The sequence below is a fragment of the Oryza sativa genome, chromosome 8 (assembly GCF_034140825.1).
Source record: "Oryza sativa Japonica Group chromosome 8, ASM3414082v1".
NCBI lineage: Eukaryota > Viridiplantae > Streptophyta > Magnoliopsida > Poales > Poaceae > Oryza > Oryza sativa.
The window spans coordinates 10,476,153-10,495,425 of NC_089042.1; the positions used below are offsets into that span (position 1 = coordinate 10,476,153).

The 19,273-nt window shown below is 43.1% G+C and overlaps 2 protein-coding genes across 2 annotated transcripts; both read right to left on the reverse strand.

Moving 5' to 3' along the window:
• Positions 1 to 6,480: 6,480 nt before the first annotated feature.
• On the reverse strand, positions 6,481 to 9,045 carry LOC4345143 (uncharacterized). The gene is made up of 5 exons (XM_066303713.1): positions 9,016 to 9,045; positions 7,933 to 8,145; positions 7,758 to 7,850; positions 7,112 to 7,213; positions 6,481 to 6,867 (listed from the first exon to the last, which is right to left on the reverse strand). The coding sequence occupies exons 1-5, from the start codon at positions 9,043 to 9,045 to the stop codon at positions 6,481 to 6,483; spliced, it is 825 nt and encodes a 274-aa protein (XP_066159810.1).
• A 329-nt stretch (positions 9,046 to 9,374) lies between these two features.
• Positions 9,375 to 13,624, reverse strand: LOC107281919 (uncharacterized). The gene is made up of 7 exons (XM_066303714.1): positions 13,534 to 13,624; positions 10,841 to 13,259; positions 10,671 to 10,758; positions 10,507 to 10,584; positions 10,174 to 10,389; positions 9,552 to 9,644; positions 9,375 to 9,470 (listed from the first exon to the last, which is right to left on the reverse strand). The coding sequence occupies exons 1-7, from the start codon at positions 13,622 to 13,624 to the stop codon at positions 9,375 to 9,377; spliced, it is 3,081 nt and encodes a 1,026-aa protein (XP_066159811.1).
• Positions 13,625 to 19,273: the final 5,649 nt, after the last annotated feature.

Below are 19,273 nucleotides of genomic sequence, written 5' to 3' on the forward strand. Positions count from 1 at the left end.
TGCAAAAAACACACGGTTTAACATTTTTTTATCGTATGAACCATATATGAGAAAAACAATTACATAGACACCCTGTGGGCCCACTTTGCATTCTACAGCCCCATCGTTTTGCTTATTCACGTTGAATAAGTGAAACGGCATATTTGCAAACGAAAAGTGATATGCAAATAAAACTTTTATATACGTGTTCTTAGCGATCTAAAATAAACTTCGATGAAAAAACCTCAAAATTAACTTCAAATTTGAGGTTGAAAATTCAAATTTTGGTTGATAAGCATAAGCATAAGCGAAAATATGAGGTCGCTAATTTACTCCATCCCTTCCAAAAAAAAAAGCTGCTATTTTGGGTTTAAAATTTATCCCAAAATTACCACCACTTAGGCTGAGTTAGTTTCCAAGTTTTCCCATCTCACCTCTCTCTTTTTTTCGTGTGCACGCTTTTTAAACTGCTAAATTATGTGTTTTTTCAAACTGCTAAATCTATATGAAAGTTGCTTTAAAAAAATCATATTAATCATTTTTTCAAAAAATAGGATTAATACTTAATTAATCATGTGTTAATGAGTTACTCCGTTTTGCGTGTGCGAGGGATTAATTCCCATCCCTAAGTGCCGAACACAACCTTAGAGTGTTTGAGTAAATGAGAAAAGATAACAATGATAAGATACAAAAAACTAAGTCATTACAATATGATTAATGAGTATTAACTATTTTAAACCTGAAAAATGAATTAATATGATTTTTAAGTAAAAAATCTACAGATTTTTCTTTTGAAAAAACACGTCATTTATCAATTCGGGTAACATGCATGCAGAAAACAAGATTTATTTTCACTTTCTCACACCGTCGAACACAGATTAAGGTCCTCATTGGTTGTCAGTATTCTCTAATAAGTCAAAAAAACAACTTATTTGGAGATAAAAATTAATTTATAGCTAAAACATTTATATATGTATTGCTAGCGACTTAAAATTTAATACTAAAATAGAAACTACATTGAAAATATCTTAAAATCAACTTTAAAATTCAGTTTGAAAATACAAAAATTGAAGAATGGTGAATGGGAAAAAAAAACACAAATCGAACAAAAAATCCAGTCACCAAACCTCACCAGAGACATGAGCAGTATGAGCTTGCCACCGTCGAGCTTCAGCCCTCGCTGTCGCTTTCAAGCTGCCACCACTGCCTCCTATGGCCAGATTCAACGAGAAGGGGGCGCGGAGTGGCTGCCGGCGGTGGCTCGGTCGAGCTGCACTGCCACCGCCTCCTAAGGCCATATATGGCGAGGAGCGGGGAGGCAGCAGCACCCGACAAGGAGGAAAGGGGCCAACGGTGGTGGGAGGGAGAGCATTGATGGGGGTAGTGGGGAAGGCGGAGGGGAGGGGAAAATGTGAATTAGGGTTAGGGTTCTTGTCATCGATTGTTTTGATGGATTCAGCATCAATCCGTGCCGTCCATCAAAATGAACGACTCGGATCGATCCCCCGTCGGGTGGGCCTCCATTCTTGGGCCGCAGCACCATTGGGTCCTGTGGTTTACATGGGCTGCATGCGCAAATGCCCTAGCAGGCCGGCGGGGTACAAAGTGGCCTTTTTTTATTCCTTTTTTAAACTTTCTTAATTTTTTAGGAATATATTTGTTTACACCCAAATTTGGCACCTGGGATAAAAATAGGAAAGATTGCCAAAATTTAGAAATCTACCGGTTTCCTCCGAGTGGGCCAGTCTGACCGCCGTGTGTTGGCCGGTCAGACAGCCGGTTGAGGGCCGGTCAGACCGGCCACACACCGCCGGTCTGACCGGCAGGTCCGAGTCCGACTGTGTTTCGTCAGGTCTCGAGGTTTCCTTGCTCGGGAAGGCATGTTTCGGGTTTCCTTTGGTTTCTACCCTGAGTTGGACGTGGAGGAGGGCCTGTAGAGGGCAAGACCAACCCCTATAAAAGGGACATGGCTGGTTCATTGTAAAAAACCAATCTACAATCAATCAATCGAATCATTTTTTCATATTGCTTTTAGTTTTCTCTTAGTTTGTCCATCTTTGTCGGTTTGCGCCGTAAACCGTCCGGCGCCGCTGCGAGAGTGTGACATCTCTTTGTAGGTTTGTCCTGAAAACCTTTCGTTTTGCCCACGAGACGGGTAGTTATCTAGAAATCAGCTCCGCTAGCTGGTTTAGTTATCAAAACCCATCTAGGTTTAGCTCTTTGCTAGATCGAGGTGGTTGGCGACTCTAGGATCATCGCAAGGCTTAAGGTGCTGCGATCATGCTTGTCAACTTGTTAAAAAAAGTTGCCAACACGATTTTTGGCGACTCCGCTAGGGAGGAGATCCGTTCATCGTCAACTCAACTTCGACTTCGCCATGACGAAGCCGCCATCCAAGACGGAGGTAGAGCCATCCAATGTGATACTGGTCACATTGGAGGATTTCGAAGGAGAGGACCACAAAGCTATGGAGGAGTACATCAACGAACTCACACGGGAGGCGTTGATGAGGGCAAGCACTAGGACTCGTCAAGGCGTGATCATCAAGCCCGGGCCACGTCCTAAGCTCGCCCCCGATTTGGTAAGTAATGATGAGGTAACACAATCTATCCAACAACAAGTAGCATCTACAATAGATTCATCTATGATTTCTTTTAAAGATAAGTTAGATGCAACTTTTGAGGGTAAGTTTGATGAGTTTTTAAGGGTTAAATTCGGCCCTCTTATGGCCGATTACATGTCAAAGGATAAAGCCTTTACCACTGCTAACCAACCTCCTATAGATCAAACGGGTAGAAAAACCGATGGAGCGGCACACACGGCCGGTCTGACCGGGCCTGACGGCCGGTCATACCGCGACTTAGCCGTCGGTCCGACCGGCCAAACGGCCGGTCCGACCGGGTATTACCCCGGCGGTCAGACCGGTACTCAGGCCGGTCCGACCGCGCCTCTGGATGCCGGTCAGACCAGGCCCTGGGCCGGTCAGACCGGCACAATTATTCCGATACAGGGAATAGATCCAATGACTAATGCTAGTTATTTGTATCATCTTAGAACATTTGATCCGCCTATATCTACTGCTACAAGTAGTCCCCAAGTTCCCCCACATGTTCCTAATGCTTATAATGATGTTGCTAGGGGGTATCCTCCCGATCCTAGACAAGGCCAACATAATCATATTGCGCCACAAACACAACCTATTAGGCCACCAAATCCACCGCCAAATCAACATGGGCCTAATAATATGGAGGATATAATTAGTGAGATTATTAGGAATAGATTCGGGATTGAAACTAGGAATCGTGCTAGGATTTACAAAAAGCCGTATCCTGATTATTATGATAATGTGCCGTTTCCCCGTAATTATAGAGTTTCCGAATTTACCAAGTTTAGTGGTGAGGATGGTAAGACCACATGGGAGCATGTAGGTCAATTTTTGGCGCAATGTGGTGAGGCTAATAGTGATACTTTTAAATTGCGCTTGTTTTCTTTATCTTTGTCCGGTAATGCTTTTACATGGTTTACTTCTTTACCGGCAAATTCTATTCATACTTGGGCTCAATTAGAAGAAAAATTTCATGATTATTTCTATACTGGAGAAACTGAGCTTAGGTTATGTGATTTAACATCGGTTAAGCAAAAGTATAATGAGCCTGTCATTGATTATATTAAGAGATTTAGGGATGTTAGAAACCGATGTTATAGCTTGAATATAACTGATAGAGATTTGGCTGGTCTTGCTTTTAATGGTTTAATTGCTCCTCTTAGAGAAAGACTAGATGGCCAACAATTTCTTGATGTTAGTCAACTTATGCAAATGGCTTTGGCTCAAGAAAGCCGGGTCAAGGATAATAAAAAACTTGTTAGAACATATGACAAAAAGCCTAATGTTAATGTGATTGATTACCCTGAGGCTAGCGATAGTGAGGAGGAGGGTGATCATGATATATATGTTGCTGAATGGTCATGGACTAACAAAAACAAGCCTTTTGTTTGCTCCAACCTAATGCCGACTCCTCGCAAAGATTGGCAAAGTGAGGTTAAATATAGTTTTGATGTGGCCAAGTGCGATAAGATTTTTGATTATCTTTTACAAGAAAAACAAATTAGATTACCTAAAGGCCATGTCATACCATCTCAAGAAGAGTTGAAACGTCGAGCATATTGTAAATGGCATGATTCTCATTCTCATTCTACTAATGATTGCAATGTGTTTCGACGACAGGTTCAATCGGCCATAGATGAAGGACGATTGAAGTTCACCGATGGCTCCAAGATGAAGCTTGATCATGATCCTTTTCCGGTGAACACAATTAATTTCAATGATAAGGAGTTGATTCGGCCGGAGCAAGCCAAATCTGCTAAGGAAAAAGGAGTGGTCATTGGCGAACCAAGGCCTAAGATGATAGTGCCAAAGAAGCCGGAGGTTGACGTTTGGAAGGAGAATAAGAGTGGAGCTAAGCAAGGTGGTGAGAGGGCTCGCAACAAAGGGAAAAGACCAAGATCACCTCCTAGGGAGCGATTTGGTCATTCACCAAGACGGTCACATTCCCCTTCATATCATCATCCACAAGACATGTCATGGGGTTCTTATCCAATGCCACCGCTGGGTTATCCTTATCCTTACTTCATGCCATGGGGGGCGACGCCACCAATGTTCAATCATATGCCTCCAATGCAATTCAATCAAGGGTGGGGAGGACCGAGGAGGCCAATTCATGAGCGTTTGTCTTCACCAAACAATAGCCGGTTTTATGGTAAGAATCGGGCTAATGAAGAAAAAAGGGAAGGAAAGCGCGTCAAGGTGGAGGTGAGGACTTCGGAGGTGATTACTATCAAAGTGGGGTCTCATGATGTGCCAATACCTTCTGGAGATGGAGTTGGAGTGTCCCCAAACAAAAAATCCGAAGCCGATACCAGCTCATCGCAGTCGGCCGGTCTGACCGGGTCCTCTGGCCGGTCTGACCGCAGCCATGTGGTTGGTCTGACCGGGCCATCAGGCCGGTCCGACCGCCCAACCGACACCGGTCTGACCGACGCTTCAGGCCGGTCTGACCCGCACCAAATGTCGGTCTGACAGGCGCATCTGGCCGGTCTGACCGGTGGTCTACGTCCGGTCTGACCGGGCTCCAGCGCCGGTTTGATAGGAGGATTGCAAAGGGTGATGTGAGGGCTTCATCGTCTCTAAGCAAAATCAATAGAGGACATTATTTACCTCCTGGAACAGAGCCGAATCCTAGGTGGATGCCTAAGGATTTGACGGCTACTCAAAAGAGAAGGTTGCAACGTCTTCGGGCTCAAGAGATAAGAGAGAAAAAAGCCGAAGAACAAAGAGATAAAAGGTTTAATGAGTTACGACCACCACGGTATGGAGGCATAAATCCATAGAGAAGGAAAAGCCGGTTGTTGTAGAGGAGAAGGAGGAGCAATCGGTTGATAAAGGTGAATCATCTCCAGAAGAAGACATGGATATCAACATGGTATGTATGTTGCCTATGGAGTTTTGTGCTATGGATGAAGCCGAGGTTGCTCAATTCTCATTAGGTCATAAAGACGCGGTTTTTGAGAAGCCCGATGAGTCAAACCGTCACATGAAGCCTCTCACTACAAGAGGTGTGTGGCTTTTTGACATTTTATTATGTCATAATATGTGAAATTTATGTCAAAAATTACAATTTGTGACAAACGGTTGACGTAATTTCAAACGTCAAAAAGCCACCGTTATAAATTTAGTATGTGACGTTTGTACATCTATTGTCACAAGCATATGACATTGCTTTATTGTCACAAAATCCTAGGGCTTGCCACGTGGCAGCTGACTTGGCAGTTGACATGGTTGAAAAAAAACGTCACAAAATAAGATTCGGCCTGCTAAAGCCCATGTAGCTCATGGGCCACAAATATTTTTTTTTCTGGGGTTGTTTCTAGTTGGCCCAGCATATTATTTGCTTCTTTTTAATGAGTGCAGCCTGTACAAATTTTCAGCCCACACCAATTCGGCCCATATGATTTTTCTAGCCCGCACAATTCAGCCCATATGATTTTTCCAGCCCCTACAATTTAGCCCATATATTTTTCCAGCCCATATAATTTTTTTAGCCCACATAACTCAACTAATTTTTTTTAGCCCATACAATTCAGCCCAGATACAATATTTCAGCACATACAAAATCAGATTCAAATGAATTAACATTCCACAAATGATTGCAATGTCACATGCATTTCACATTCCACAAGTCTTAAAATTCAATATCAGTACATCTATCCACTAATTCAATACATATCCAAAGTATCAAATTTCATCTTCCTGCTACATTGAGAGCAACAACAGCATATTTGCAATAGCTTCACAGCAGCAGCAGCAGCACAATGGCCAAAAGCACAGCAGCAACAGCACAACGGCCAGAAGCACAACAGCACCAAAATAACATCCCACAATCACAATGGTTGCAAGTTCAGTGTTACCAAAATATCATCTAGAACCTAATTGAGTATGAGAGCTTACTGCTGAGCATCTGATGATGCAAACTTGCTGCCAAACAAGGAGCGAAGGAAGCTTTGGATTTCACTTCCTTGATGCCTCAGCTTCTCAGTTTCTTCTTCATTCTTCCTTGCTACCTCTTTCTGGTCCTCTAATTGCTTATGTAGATCAGCTATCTGCAATTGCATTCTGGCTGATCCCATCTTCTCAGCATGCAATTCACTCTCTAGCTCACGTACATGATCATTCATTGCAGCAGCTTTGGCATTTTTCTTCATCTCTGTGGACTGCATGCCAACATTGCGAAGAAAAGTTGATTTTGGCAGAACATGAGCTACAGCTTCAACAGGAGTCTTTGGATCTTTGCCTTCTTCTGTTGGTTGAGCAACATAGGCCTCCATTTGAGCCTAGCAACAATAAAACCAAAAAAAAAATCAGATTTTCTATGCTAGTTATGTATGTGTACCCAGAACAATATATGTGTAATGATGTCCATATAGAAATGCAACCTAGTGGAAGAAATGAAATGATTGGAATAAAACCTTCTATGATAGTGTCCAGAATATATATAGGTATTATCTGATGTCCATATGGAGATATGTAGTAATCTATTGTGTTGTTCATAGTAACCAGATAGGGAAAGGTACTCACAATGGCATCCTTTGCGTTCTCATTAAAACCTGACTTGCTACTGCAGTGGGTGTCCTTGAAAATATCAATCGCAGTTGGTGGCACATCCTTAAATTTGGTTTGCTTTTGAAATTACATACAAATAGAAAAATAAATAACTAAAAGCATATTTTTTTTAAAGAAGTTAACTAAAAGCACGTGAAAAGTTAAATGAATAGTAGCAGCTCAAAAATCCAATTTAATGCCCTTAGTCTAGAGATGAACGAGCAAACCATTATTGACAATGAACACATCATTTATGGAGGGCAACAGCTGCAGGCGACAAAAGCTGGCTGCACTATTGTCGCCAAGCTGAACAATAGCAGCCACTTATGACCAAAACAAGGAAAACATAGAACACCAAACTGTTGTCTACTTTTCTGAAATATTGTCTAAAATCACCCACATGCAGGACCTTGTTGGCTGGGATAAAATCACCCATATCCTGAATATGGGTGATTTTAGCCGAGACGCCACCAAAGCACAATTCTGTAAATTAGACAATAGTTCTGAATATTCAACCCACTCAAGACACATACAAGCTGCTAGTGGACATTCTGGACATATACAAGCTCCTATATCAACTAAAAATCACAAAAGTTTGTAGAGATGCAACGGTTTATCTTACCATGACATAGCATTGTGCAACATAGCTCCGAGATCCTGTCATCTGGTGGTATTGAACTAACTCACGGCTATCTTTGTTTTTTATACATTTTTCCTATAGAAAGACAAACATTACTGGACAGACAATTCATATTTTGTAAGGCAACATTTATGATAGATATTAAGGAAAGATATACCTTATGCTTTGGGGTAGACCACATGTCCACGAGTTGTTTCCACTCATTGTCAGTCATAGAGCTTAGCGGTGAAGTTGTTCTAACTTCATTTGCTGGTATACCATTGAAATATTTCTTCTTTAGCCTGTATCTCATCTGCCGCTGTCCATTTTTGAGCAAATCAGAAAATGCAGCTATCACTGGATCAGCATCTGTGTTGATTGTGAATTGACTCTGGACAAGAGCATGAACATATCATTAAATAGCATTCAAATGATACCCTGGGAGTGTGCAGCAACAGCGAGCAACAAGCAGCATAAACAAGTGTCAACTCTAGATTATGCAGCACTATATTGAACCAAGGTCTCTAAAATAATTCTATCTGCAAGGTCACAATGCAGTACATATTTTTATTTTCAAGTTGTACAGAACATTCTTGGTGGATTAAAATATGTAAGGTTACAAGGATAATAGAAATATGGCGCACGCCCCGTTTTTTCCTATTCATTGTTACACATCTATACCTACTTAAAAAAATATGTAAGGCTTCCGGGTGAGAATTTTCGTCCGTCACCAAAAAAAATCATCCAACGCGCGTGCGATCGATCCCGCTTCAATCCTTCTCCGATGGGAAAATCTCTATCTCTACTATTATAAAAATTGAAGATGTTTTTGCTGGTACTTTGGTACGTCATCCGTGTATGTGCCCAGTTTTTATGTTCGTTTGCTTTTGGAAATCCAGATCCGTATTTGAGTTGGGTTTTAAGTACGTCATCCGCCGCTTGCCGCCGCCCACCACCGTCGAGTCCTCCTGCAACCTCATGGCGAGGGAGAGGGAGGGGCGGAGGGGGAGAGGCACCGCCGGTGAGGGAACAGGGAGGACGGAGACGGAGCGGCGGAGGGGGAGAGGCAGTTCGTGGTGGGGAAGGGAAAAAGAGCTGCTGATCAAAATGAACAGCTCAGATTGATCTAGCGTCAGGCCGACCTCCCTCTCGTCCCTCTAGGAGCACTAGGAGCCCCCTCCCGTGCACCTATGGAGGCCGCCATCACCAGATCTGGCATCGAGGGAGGCCGCCGTCACTAGATCCTGTCGGCCCCACGTACCTCAGGTGATCCCCTCAACGGTGAAGGCATGGTCGAGCTTGTCCATGGCACATGGAGTGGGCGAGCTCCACGGCGGCAATGAAGTTGTGGCCGGCGTGATCGAAGATGTTGAAGATTAAGAAGAGAGAAAAACTACTCAGGTGGCTGATTTCCTCATCCAAAAATTAATGACAAGACAATTCGCAACCGGTTGCAAGAGGATCTCATCGAACATTTGTGGCAACGTCATGGAGACCAATATTAGTGGGTGGATACCTATATTATTTGTTAGTCAACAATGTTATTTTTATTAAATTTCAGAAAACTCTTATTATTGGGATTGTAATAATTTGAGATTCATATATACTTTTTAATTAGTTCTATATTATTAGAGCATCATACAGCATCAGCTGCATCTGTAGCAGCAAAATAGCAACAGCCACAAAACAGCAGCAGCTGCAGCAAAATAGCTGTATCTGCAAGTTTTCAGTAGCAGCAACAATTTCAACAGCATCTCAGCAGTACCAGCAGCAATTTCAGCAGCATTCGCAGCAAACCAGCAATTTCAGCAGCAAAACAGCATCAGCAACACAGCAGCTGCAGCACAGCAGCACGGCAACACAGCAGCAGGAGCAACACAGCAGCTGCAGCTGCAGCAACACAGCAGCAAAACAGTAGTACCAGCAACACAGCAGCATCACACAACATCAGCATCAATTGCAGTACAGGCTATTTAAACAAAATAATCCACATAGTCCAAGTCATCATTCATCGACAACTAAATTGAAACCACAACTAAATCTACTCATAATTGCTATCATCGTCATCTTCTAGAGGGAATGTTGGACCTTCATTATCACTCACATATTGCCATCCAGTTTCATCTTCACTGTCGCCCGACTCATCTTGTTGCCCTTCCGCTTCTCTTTGTATACGGAGGTCATCAACTACACTAGCATCAACACGAAAACCACCTTCACTAACTGGCTGGTCATTTTCTAGACATCCTTCAGTAAGTTGAACATGCACACCTTCACAATCATCGTCTTGGTAGGACAATACCACAGCATTGGGTATATCCTCATTGTCATTTTCAGCCACACTCCACAAGTGTCTATGTGAAAATTTTTGAACAACTCGCCATTTCTCATGATACTTGGTGTCTAACAAATAAAATACCTTTGTTGCTTGTGTTGCTAGAATAAATGGATCATCTTTGTACCACAAGCTGCCATGGTTTATGCTTTTGAAGAACCCATCTTCCTTCATTCGGAACTTCTTTCCATGAGTGTCAAACCAATCACATCGAAATAGAACCACCGTCCTATCGCCACTTGAATCTGCATTGTATCTAAGCTCAATTATTTCTTTCAAGGAACCATAGAAGTCAATTTCCTGGTTATCATGTGTACCCTCAACCATAATTCCGCTATTTTGTGTTCTTCTATTTTTCTCACGGTCTACAGTGTGGAATCGAACACCGTTGACAAGTCAAGCTGATTAAATTCGAACTCGCAGATCAGGCTCACATGACAGCGCAAATAGCTCATCATTTATGTCTTGTCTATCCACGTAACGAAGTTTTGTAATCTGCACAAAAAAATAATTGACATAAAAAGTTTGCTTCTTAAACCAGGAAGAAAATGATGAAATAAAGTAATAGAGATCAAACTCACGTGCTTCTTAAACCAGCGAGAAAATTGCTTCTCAAGGGTTTTTTGAACATTAGGACATCCTTCATTCTCCAACTCTTTCTTATATATCCTAAAAATGATAGTTAATTCAAACATTAGGGCTAATAAGTAAGATCCAAGAAACAATGAAAATAGTAGATGCGATGACATACTCAATATATGGCTCAACCTCCAGACAATTGTTTAGCACGAACCAAACCATTTTTTCACAATCATGTTCAAGATATGTAAGACTTGGTGCTCCAAGAAGATCAACTCCATGCTGGAAAACAGATAGGTCTTTTTTCACAATAGCAACACGCTCTCTATTTCTGCCCTCCCGATTGTGTCGTGTCTCAACATCATCACCAAAGTACTTCGAGCAAATAGTCAAACACTCAGCAGCAACATATGCTTCTGCAATGGACCCTTCAGGCCTTGCCATGTTCCTCACAAACCGTTTCAATGTTAATAACCTTCTTTCTATTGGGTACATCCATCCATATTGTACTGGACCTCTAAAAATTGCCTCTTCAGGTAAATGGACAGCCAGGTGTAGCATCACATCAAAGAAAGAAGGAGGAAATATTTTCTCAAGCTTGCACAGAATGATTGGGATGTTAGCTTTCAATCTTTCCAGCACATCTAAGTTCAAAGTTTTTGCACATAGTTGCTGAAAAAAATTACCTAATTCAGCAAGTGCTTCGTTTATGTCCTTGGGCATGATTCCTCGTACAGCAGCAGGTATAATCCTTTGAAGAAGAATATGACAATCATGAGTTTTCAATCCTTGGAGGTTGCATCCATCTGCAGTAACACATGTTGCTAAGTTGGAAGCATATCCATCTGGAAATGTTACACTCTTCAAAAAATCATAAAAATCAGCCTTCTGTGTTTTAGTCATTGTGTAAGGGGCATGAGGAGAACTATATGAATCTCCATCACGGATCAAGTGTAAATGCTTCCTAATACCCATATCTTCCAAATCAAGCCTAGAATTTGTACTGTACTTTGACTTCCCAGCCATGCCTAGAAATGTACCAAGGATGTACTCACATATATTTTTCTCAATGTGCATCACATCAAGATTATGCCGCAGCTTCAAACTCGACCAATACGGCAAATCCCACAAACATGACCTTCGCTTCCAACATTGGCCCTCTTCGTCCCACTTTCTTTTTTTGCTTTCAGGATGCTTTCCTGGTCTAACATCCTTGACCCTCTCCAGTTGCTCCATCAGCTCATCCGTGGTAAATTTCTCTGGCTTCTCACGGTTTTCAACATTACCATCAAACACCTTGCTTCTCCTCCATGGATGGTCCCTAGCAAGGAAACGCCGATGGCCAATGTAACATATCATATTCCTTATCCTTTTGGAGCAAGGGTTTTTATCACAATGCACACATGCATAATAACCTCTTGTGACTCTACCTGACAATGTGCTCAAACCAGGATAATCATGAATGCACCATATTATAGCAGCATGTAGATCAAACTTCTTCTTAGTAAGTGCATCAACAGTAGGGACACCTTTCCAAAGCTCTAGCAGCTCCTCAATAAGTGGCTCCAAGAAAACATCAATGTCCTTTCCTGGGCATTCTCGACCAGGGATAAGCAGGCCCATGATAAAGTTTGATTGCTCTACACATTCCCATGGAGGAAAATTGTACGGGATAAGAAACACTGGCCACATGCTATACGAGGAGCTCATTTTACCAAATGGATTGAAACCATCAATAGCAAGGCCAAGTCTGATGTTCCTTGCATCTTCTGCAAACCACCCATACTTTCTGTCAAAGTTTTTCCATGACTCGCCATCAGCTGGATGCCTGAGCTCATTCTCCACTGGCTTCCTCTTCAACTTATGCCATTGCACCTCCTCTGCCGTTCTTTTGGAAGAAAAAATTCTCTTCAGCCTAGGAATCAATGGAAAATGTCGCAAAACCTTCTCAGGAATCTTCTTCCTTCCACCATTGTCTTTCCATCTTGATGCACCACAAACCGGACAAACATCATTTTTTTCTAAATTCTTCCTAAATAGAACACAATTATTTGGGCACACATGGATTGAATTATATCCAAGCCCCAATGCACAGATAAGTCGCTTTGCTTCCTCGTTTGATGCAGGAATAGAGCAATTTGGGAATGATGATGACAACAACTTCAGCAACACTGTGAATGCAACATTAGAAATTCGGTAAAATGACTTGATATGAAGTAACTTCACCACAAAAGAAAACCTTGTGCAAGGACCACCAGGGTACAGTTCTTGTTTCATCTCTTCCAATAGAATTGCAAACATAGACTTTTTCCCTTGACCTTCTTCTTCAGCTGTGTACAACTCCTCTACCATACCATGAATTCCATCATCAGTGTCATCTTCCTCATCCACATTCATGTCAAAATCCTCATTGAGACTAGTATCCTCATCAACATGGTCATCAATTTCATGTGGTACAACCTCCAATGGTTCTCCATGATGTATCCATCTAGTGTAAGCAGTAGCCATCCCATGAATATGCAAGTGATCATGCACCCGTCCTTTAAATTGGGGAACCCGATTCAAACACTGACGGCATGGACACAACATCTCTTCATCGTCGCCGAATAATTTGTGACACACAAATAGGTCTTATGACATACTAAATATTGTCACTGGATGACATTAGACTAGCTATATGACATTTATTGTGACACACAACTTTTTATTGTCATTAAGTTGAAATGCCTGAAATAAAATATCATAAATTATATGATATAGTGACATTATGGCATGTGTCTTATTAAATACGTCAAAAAGCCACACATATCTTGTAGTGTCTCTATCTCAAAGGCCATGTTGATGGGAAGCCGGTCTCTAGGATGCTAGTGGATGGAGGTGCCGCCATGAACTTGATGCCGTACTCATTATTCAAGAAGTTGGGGCGTGAGGATGATGAGTTGAAGAAGACCAACATGATTCTCAATGGCTTCAATGGTGAACCAACGGAGGCGAAGGGTATCTTTTCGGCGGAGCTCACCGTGGGAAACAAGACGCTACCAACCGCTTTCTTCATCGTCGATGTGCAAGGTAACTACAATGTTATTTTGTGTCGTTGTTGGATCCATGCCAATTGTTCCGTGCCTTCTACCTTGCATCAATGTTTAATTCAATGGGACGGAGATGATGTTGAAATTGTTCAAGCGGATACATCAGCCGAGGTTGCAATGGCCGATGCTACTTTTGAGTGGTGTCATGGGAATATCCAATACTTATCGGGGAGGGATCTTTCTAGCTATGATTTTATTAGTATCTCCGATGGCAAATTTGTACCTATCTCTGTAAAGCCGGCTAGTGTAGCACGGCTAAGCCATATAAATTTGTATAATGAGTAAAGAGGCTAATTTAGAGTGGTTACAAAAGAGGGTGCAAGAATATCGGTCTACAAAGAACGATATTGGAGAAACTGTTGAAGATTTTGATGAAGTGGAGAAGCTTGGAAAAGGGTTTACATTGGCCGATCCTTTGGAAGAAGTAGATATAGGTGATGAAACTAAACCAAGGCCGACTTTCGTAAACAAAAACATGAGAGCCGATTATAAGGTTAAGATAATCGAGCTACTTAAAGAGTATGTTGATGGTTTTGCATGGGAGTACCACGAGATGCCGGGTCTTAGCCGTGAGCTCGTTGAGCATCGGCTTCCAATTAAACCGGGTTTTAGGCCTTATAAGCAACCACCTCGTCGTTTTAATCCTTTGCTATATGACCGAGTCAAAGAGGAGATTGATCGGTTGTTGAAGGCGGGGTTTATTAGGCCGTGTCGTTATGCAGAGTGGGTCTCTAGCATAGTCCCGGTGGAGAAGAAGGGGAGTGGTAAGATTAGAGTTTGCATAGATTTTAGAGATCTAAATAAAGTTAATCCCAAAGATGAATATCCTATGCCTATAGCCGACATGATGATTAATGATGCCTCGGGTCATAAGGTGATTAGCTTTTTGGATGGTAATGCTGGCTACAGTCAAATCTTTATGGCGGAAGAGGATATGTACAAGACGGCTTTTTGGTGCCCGGGATTTGTTGGTTTATTTGAGTGGGTGGTCATGACTTTTGGGTTGAAGAACGCCGGTGCAACATATCAAAGGGCGATGAATTTAATCTTTCATGATTTGCTAGGTATTATCTTAGAGGTCTACATTGATGATATTGTTGTCAAATCGGATGGTATGGAATGACACATAGCCGATATGAGGTTAGCTTTTGAGAGGATGCGCCGGTATGGTTTGAAGATGAACCCACTTAAATGTGCTTTTGGTGTGTCGGCGGGGAAGTTCTTAGGATTCATGGTGCATGAGAGAGGAGTTGAGATTGATCCTAAGAAGATAGAAAAGATTCGTGATTTCAAAGCGCCGACATGTAAGAAGGAGGTTAAAAAGTTGCTAGGTAACATGAATTATTTGAGGAGGTTTATTTCTAACCTAGCGGGTAAAATCGATGCTTTTGTTCCTATACTTTGTTTGAAAAAAGAAGCCGATTTTACTTGGGGGGCAAAACAACAAGAGGCGTTTGAAGAGTTGAAGAGATATTTGTCTACTCCACCCGTTGTGCGAGCACCTAAAGCCGGAAAGCCTTTTCGGTTATATATTGCCTCCGAAGACAAAGTTATTGGTGCCGTTTTGGCGCAAGAGGAAGATGGCAAGGAATATATCATTACATATTTGAGCCGCCCTCTTTTGGATGCCGAAACGAGGTATGTTTTTATAGAGAGACTTTGTCTATGTTTATACTATGCTTGTAGCAAATTGAGGCATTATTTGTTATCTAGTACATGCATAGTTACTTGTCAAGCCGATGTTATTAAACACATGTTGCAAAGGCCAATTCTAAGTGGGAGAATTGGCAAGTGGGCATATGCTTTGATAGAATATGATTTGCCTTATGAACCATTGAAATCTATGAAATGCCAAATTGTATGTGATTTTATAGTAGACCATCATATAGATATTGCTATGAGGGAGAGGTTTGCTTAGTTAAAGTTATACCTTGGAAGATTTATTTTGATCGTTCTTCTTGCAAAGAAGGTCAGGGCATAGGGGTAGTTTTGTTTTCACCTAATGGCATGTGTGATGAAGCATCGGTTCATTTGGAGTATTATTGTACAAATAATCAAGCTGAATACAATGCTATATTATTCGGCTTACAAGTTATGGAGATGGTTGGAGCTAAATACGTGGAGGCTTTTGGTGATTCGGAATTGGTGGTGCAACAAGTCGCTGGAGTCTACAAATGCTTGGACGGATCACTAAATAGGTACCTCGATTCATGTTTAGATATTATTGCCAATTTTGATAATTTTGCTATTAGACATATTGCTAGGCATGATAATTCTAGAGCAAATGACTTGTCACAACAAGCATCTGGCTATAATGTGAAGAAGGGATTATTTCTGATATTAGAAGAGCCGGTGCTTGATTTTAAATCTTTGTGCGAAATTGGCAAAACTGGAGACCAGGGGCGGTCTGACCGGCATTGCACGGCCGGTCTGACCGGTGAGCAGGGGCGGTCTGACCGGCCGCATGCCGCCGGTCTGACCGGCGACCCCGAGCGGTCTGACCGGCCCTGCGTGGCCAGTCTGACCGGTTCTGGGCAGAGCGCTGGGGGGCACGCTTCAATCAATTTAGAGGCCGAATTAAGTGTGAATTCGGACATTTGTGCCAAGGGAACAGAAGAGGATTGGAGAATTCCTTTGATTCGATATTTGAAAGATCCTACACTTAAGGTTGATCGGAAAATTCGGCGGCAAGCATTCAAATATACATTGCTTGATGGAGATTTGTATCGCCGAAATATAGATGGTGTCTTGTTGAAGTGCTTAGATGAAGATCAATCTAAAGTGGCTATGGGAGAGGTACATGAAGGAATTTGTGGAACTCATCAATCGGCCCACAAGATGAATTGGTTGCTTAGGAGAGTAGGGTTCTATTGGCCGAAGATGATTGATGATTGCTTCAAATATTATAGAGGATGCGAGGCTTGTCAACGGTTCGGCAATGTTCAATTGGCGCCCGCCGCCTTGTTGAATCCCATAATCAAACCATGGCCGTTCCGAGGATGGGCTTTGGATTTCATTGGTCAAATTTATCCTTCGTCATCAAAGGGGCATATGTTCGTGCTAGTTGCTACGGATTACTTCACCAAGTGGGCCGAAGCCATGCCTTTGAAGAATATGACTCATACGGAGGTAATTGACTTTATTTTGAAGCATATTATCCATAGATTCGGTATTACACAAACATTAACTACGGATCAAGGTGCTTCTTTTATGTCTAAGGAAGTGAAGAGTTTTACCGAATCTTATGGTATTAAATTGTTGAGTTCTTCTCCTTATTACGCTCAAGCTAATGGACAAGTCGAATCGAGTAATAAGACATTGTTGAAATCAGTGAAGAAGAAGATTGAGGAACACCCAAAGAGGTGGCATGAGGTGCTTTCCGAAGCATTGTGGGCGCATAGGATTTCTAAACATGATGCCACTAAAGTCGCTCCTTTTGAGTTGGTTTATGGTCAAGAAGCCGTTTTACCGGTGGAAGTAAATCTTGATTCTCTTCGTTATATCAAGCAAGATGGTTTGTCAAGTGAAGATTACAAGACGTTGATGGAAGACAATCTTGATGAAGTCATCGACAAGCGCTTGAAGGCATTGGAAGAAATAGAGAAAGAGAAGAAGAGGGTGGCTAAGGCGTACAACAAAAGGGTGAAAGCAAAGTTGTTTCTAGTTGGAGACTTAGTTTGGAAGACAATTTTGCCTTTGGGTACTCGATCCAAGGAGTTCGGTATGTGGTCTCTTAGTTGGGAGGGTCCTTATCGAGTATGCGGCATTGTTCGAGGGAACGCATATTTTTTAGAGACACTTCAAGGGGAGCGTTTTTAGCGAGCAATCAACGGGAAATACTTGAAGAAATACTTCCCGAGCGTTTGGCAAGACGCTTAGGAGGTACTATGGCCGGTAATTGGATTATCGTCCTTAGACCAAAACATGTTCTATGCTTTTAGATTCACGTTGTTCATAAAAAAGGCAGGGGGCATGTGTTTACACCCAAATTTGGCACCTAGGATTAAAATAGGAAAGATTGCCAAAATTTGGAAATCTACCGGTTTCCTCCGAGTGGGCCGGTCTGACCGCCGTGTGTTGGCCGGTCAGACTGCCAGTTGAGGGCCGGTCAGACCGGCGGTGTGTGGCCGGTCTGACCGGCAGGTCCGAGTCCGACTGTGTTTCGTCGGGTCTTGAGGTTTCCTTGCTCGGGAAGGCATGTTTCGGGTTTCCTTTGGTTTCTACCCGGAGTTGGACTTGGAGGAGAGCCTGTAGAGGGCAAGACCAACCCCTATATAATGGACATGGCCGGTTCATTGTAAAAAACCAATCTACAATCAATCAATCGAATCGTTTTTTCATATTGCTTTTAGTTTTCTCTTAGTTTGTCCATCTTTGTCAGTTTGCGCCGTAAACCGTCCGCCGCCGCTGCGAGAGTGCGACATCTCTTTGTAGGTTTGTCCTGAAAACCTTCCGTTTTGCCCACGAGACGGGTAGTTATCTAGAAATCGGCTCCGCTAGCCGGTTTAGTTATCAAAACACATCTAGGTTTAGCTCTTTGCTAGATCGAGGTGGTTGGCGACTCTAGGATCACCGCAAAGCTTAAGGTGCTGCGATCGTGCTTGTCAACTTGTCAAAAAAAGTTGCCAACAATATTTTCTTAAATTCTCATATCATGGAAGCATTTTTTTTCTAGTGCTGTAAAATTTCCATCCGCTATATATAGGTCCGAGTCATATACACCTAGGTTTTACCTTTCCGGAATCCTCGGGAGAGTGGGTGCAAAAAATTCGAATGCTGCAATCGCTTCTCCGCCGATCTAATTGTCATCTCCGGCCATGTGCCGCCGCAAGCCACCATCCACGCGCTGTGTTGTTGGCTGCTCTGGCCGGCGCAGGCGGTGTGCTCCTTTCACCACGGAGATACTTCACGGATTGCGATGATTACAGTTACACCGACGACGATGACGATTATGATGACTTCGTCGTCTCCACACCCACACCCACGACGACGACGACCTCAACAACGTCGTCGGTGAACAACGGTGAGGGGTCCTCGCGTCGCAGCTGGTGGCCGCCGCAAAGGCAGCACCTGTACGTTGTGCTCGACGACTGGAGCAGGGGATTCAGCGTGCACAAGATGGACCTTGACGGCAACGAGGCCGACGCAGACGATCAGCTCGTCACCGTCGCCGCCACGGACTATCTGCCGGCACGGACCTACAGGCGTCTTCCGGCGCCGGCTGTCCGATTCGAGTACGTGCACTCCCGGTTGAAGATGATGGGCAGCAGCGCGCAGTTCGCCGCGCTGGGCAGCAACATCGTGGCCAAGGGCTACCCGTTCAGCGACAAAGATGGCCTCGCTGTCGTGTACGACACCAAGACGGCGGCGCAGGCCTTCGTGCACCGCCTCCCGGAGGCGCTGGAGCGGTGGGACGCCGCCGGGAACAAGCTGTACGCGTTCACGCCGTCCGACCGGTCAGTGGACTGCCGCCCTCGCATCGACGCGGCGATGCACCGCCTCGAAGAGGATCCGTT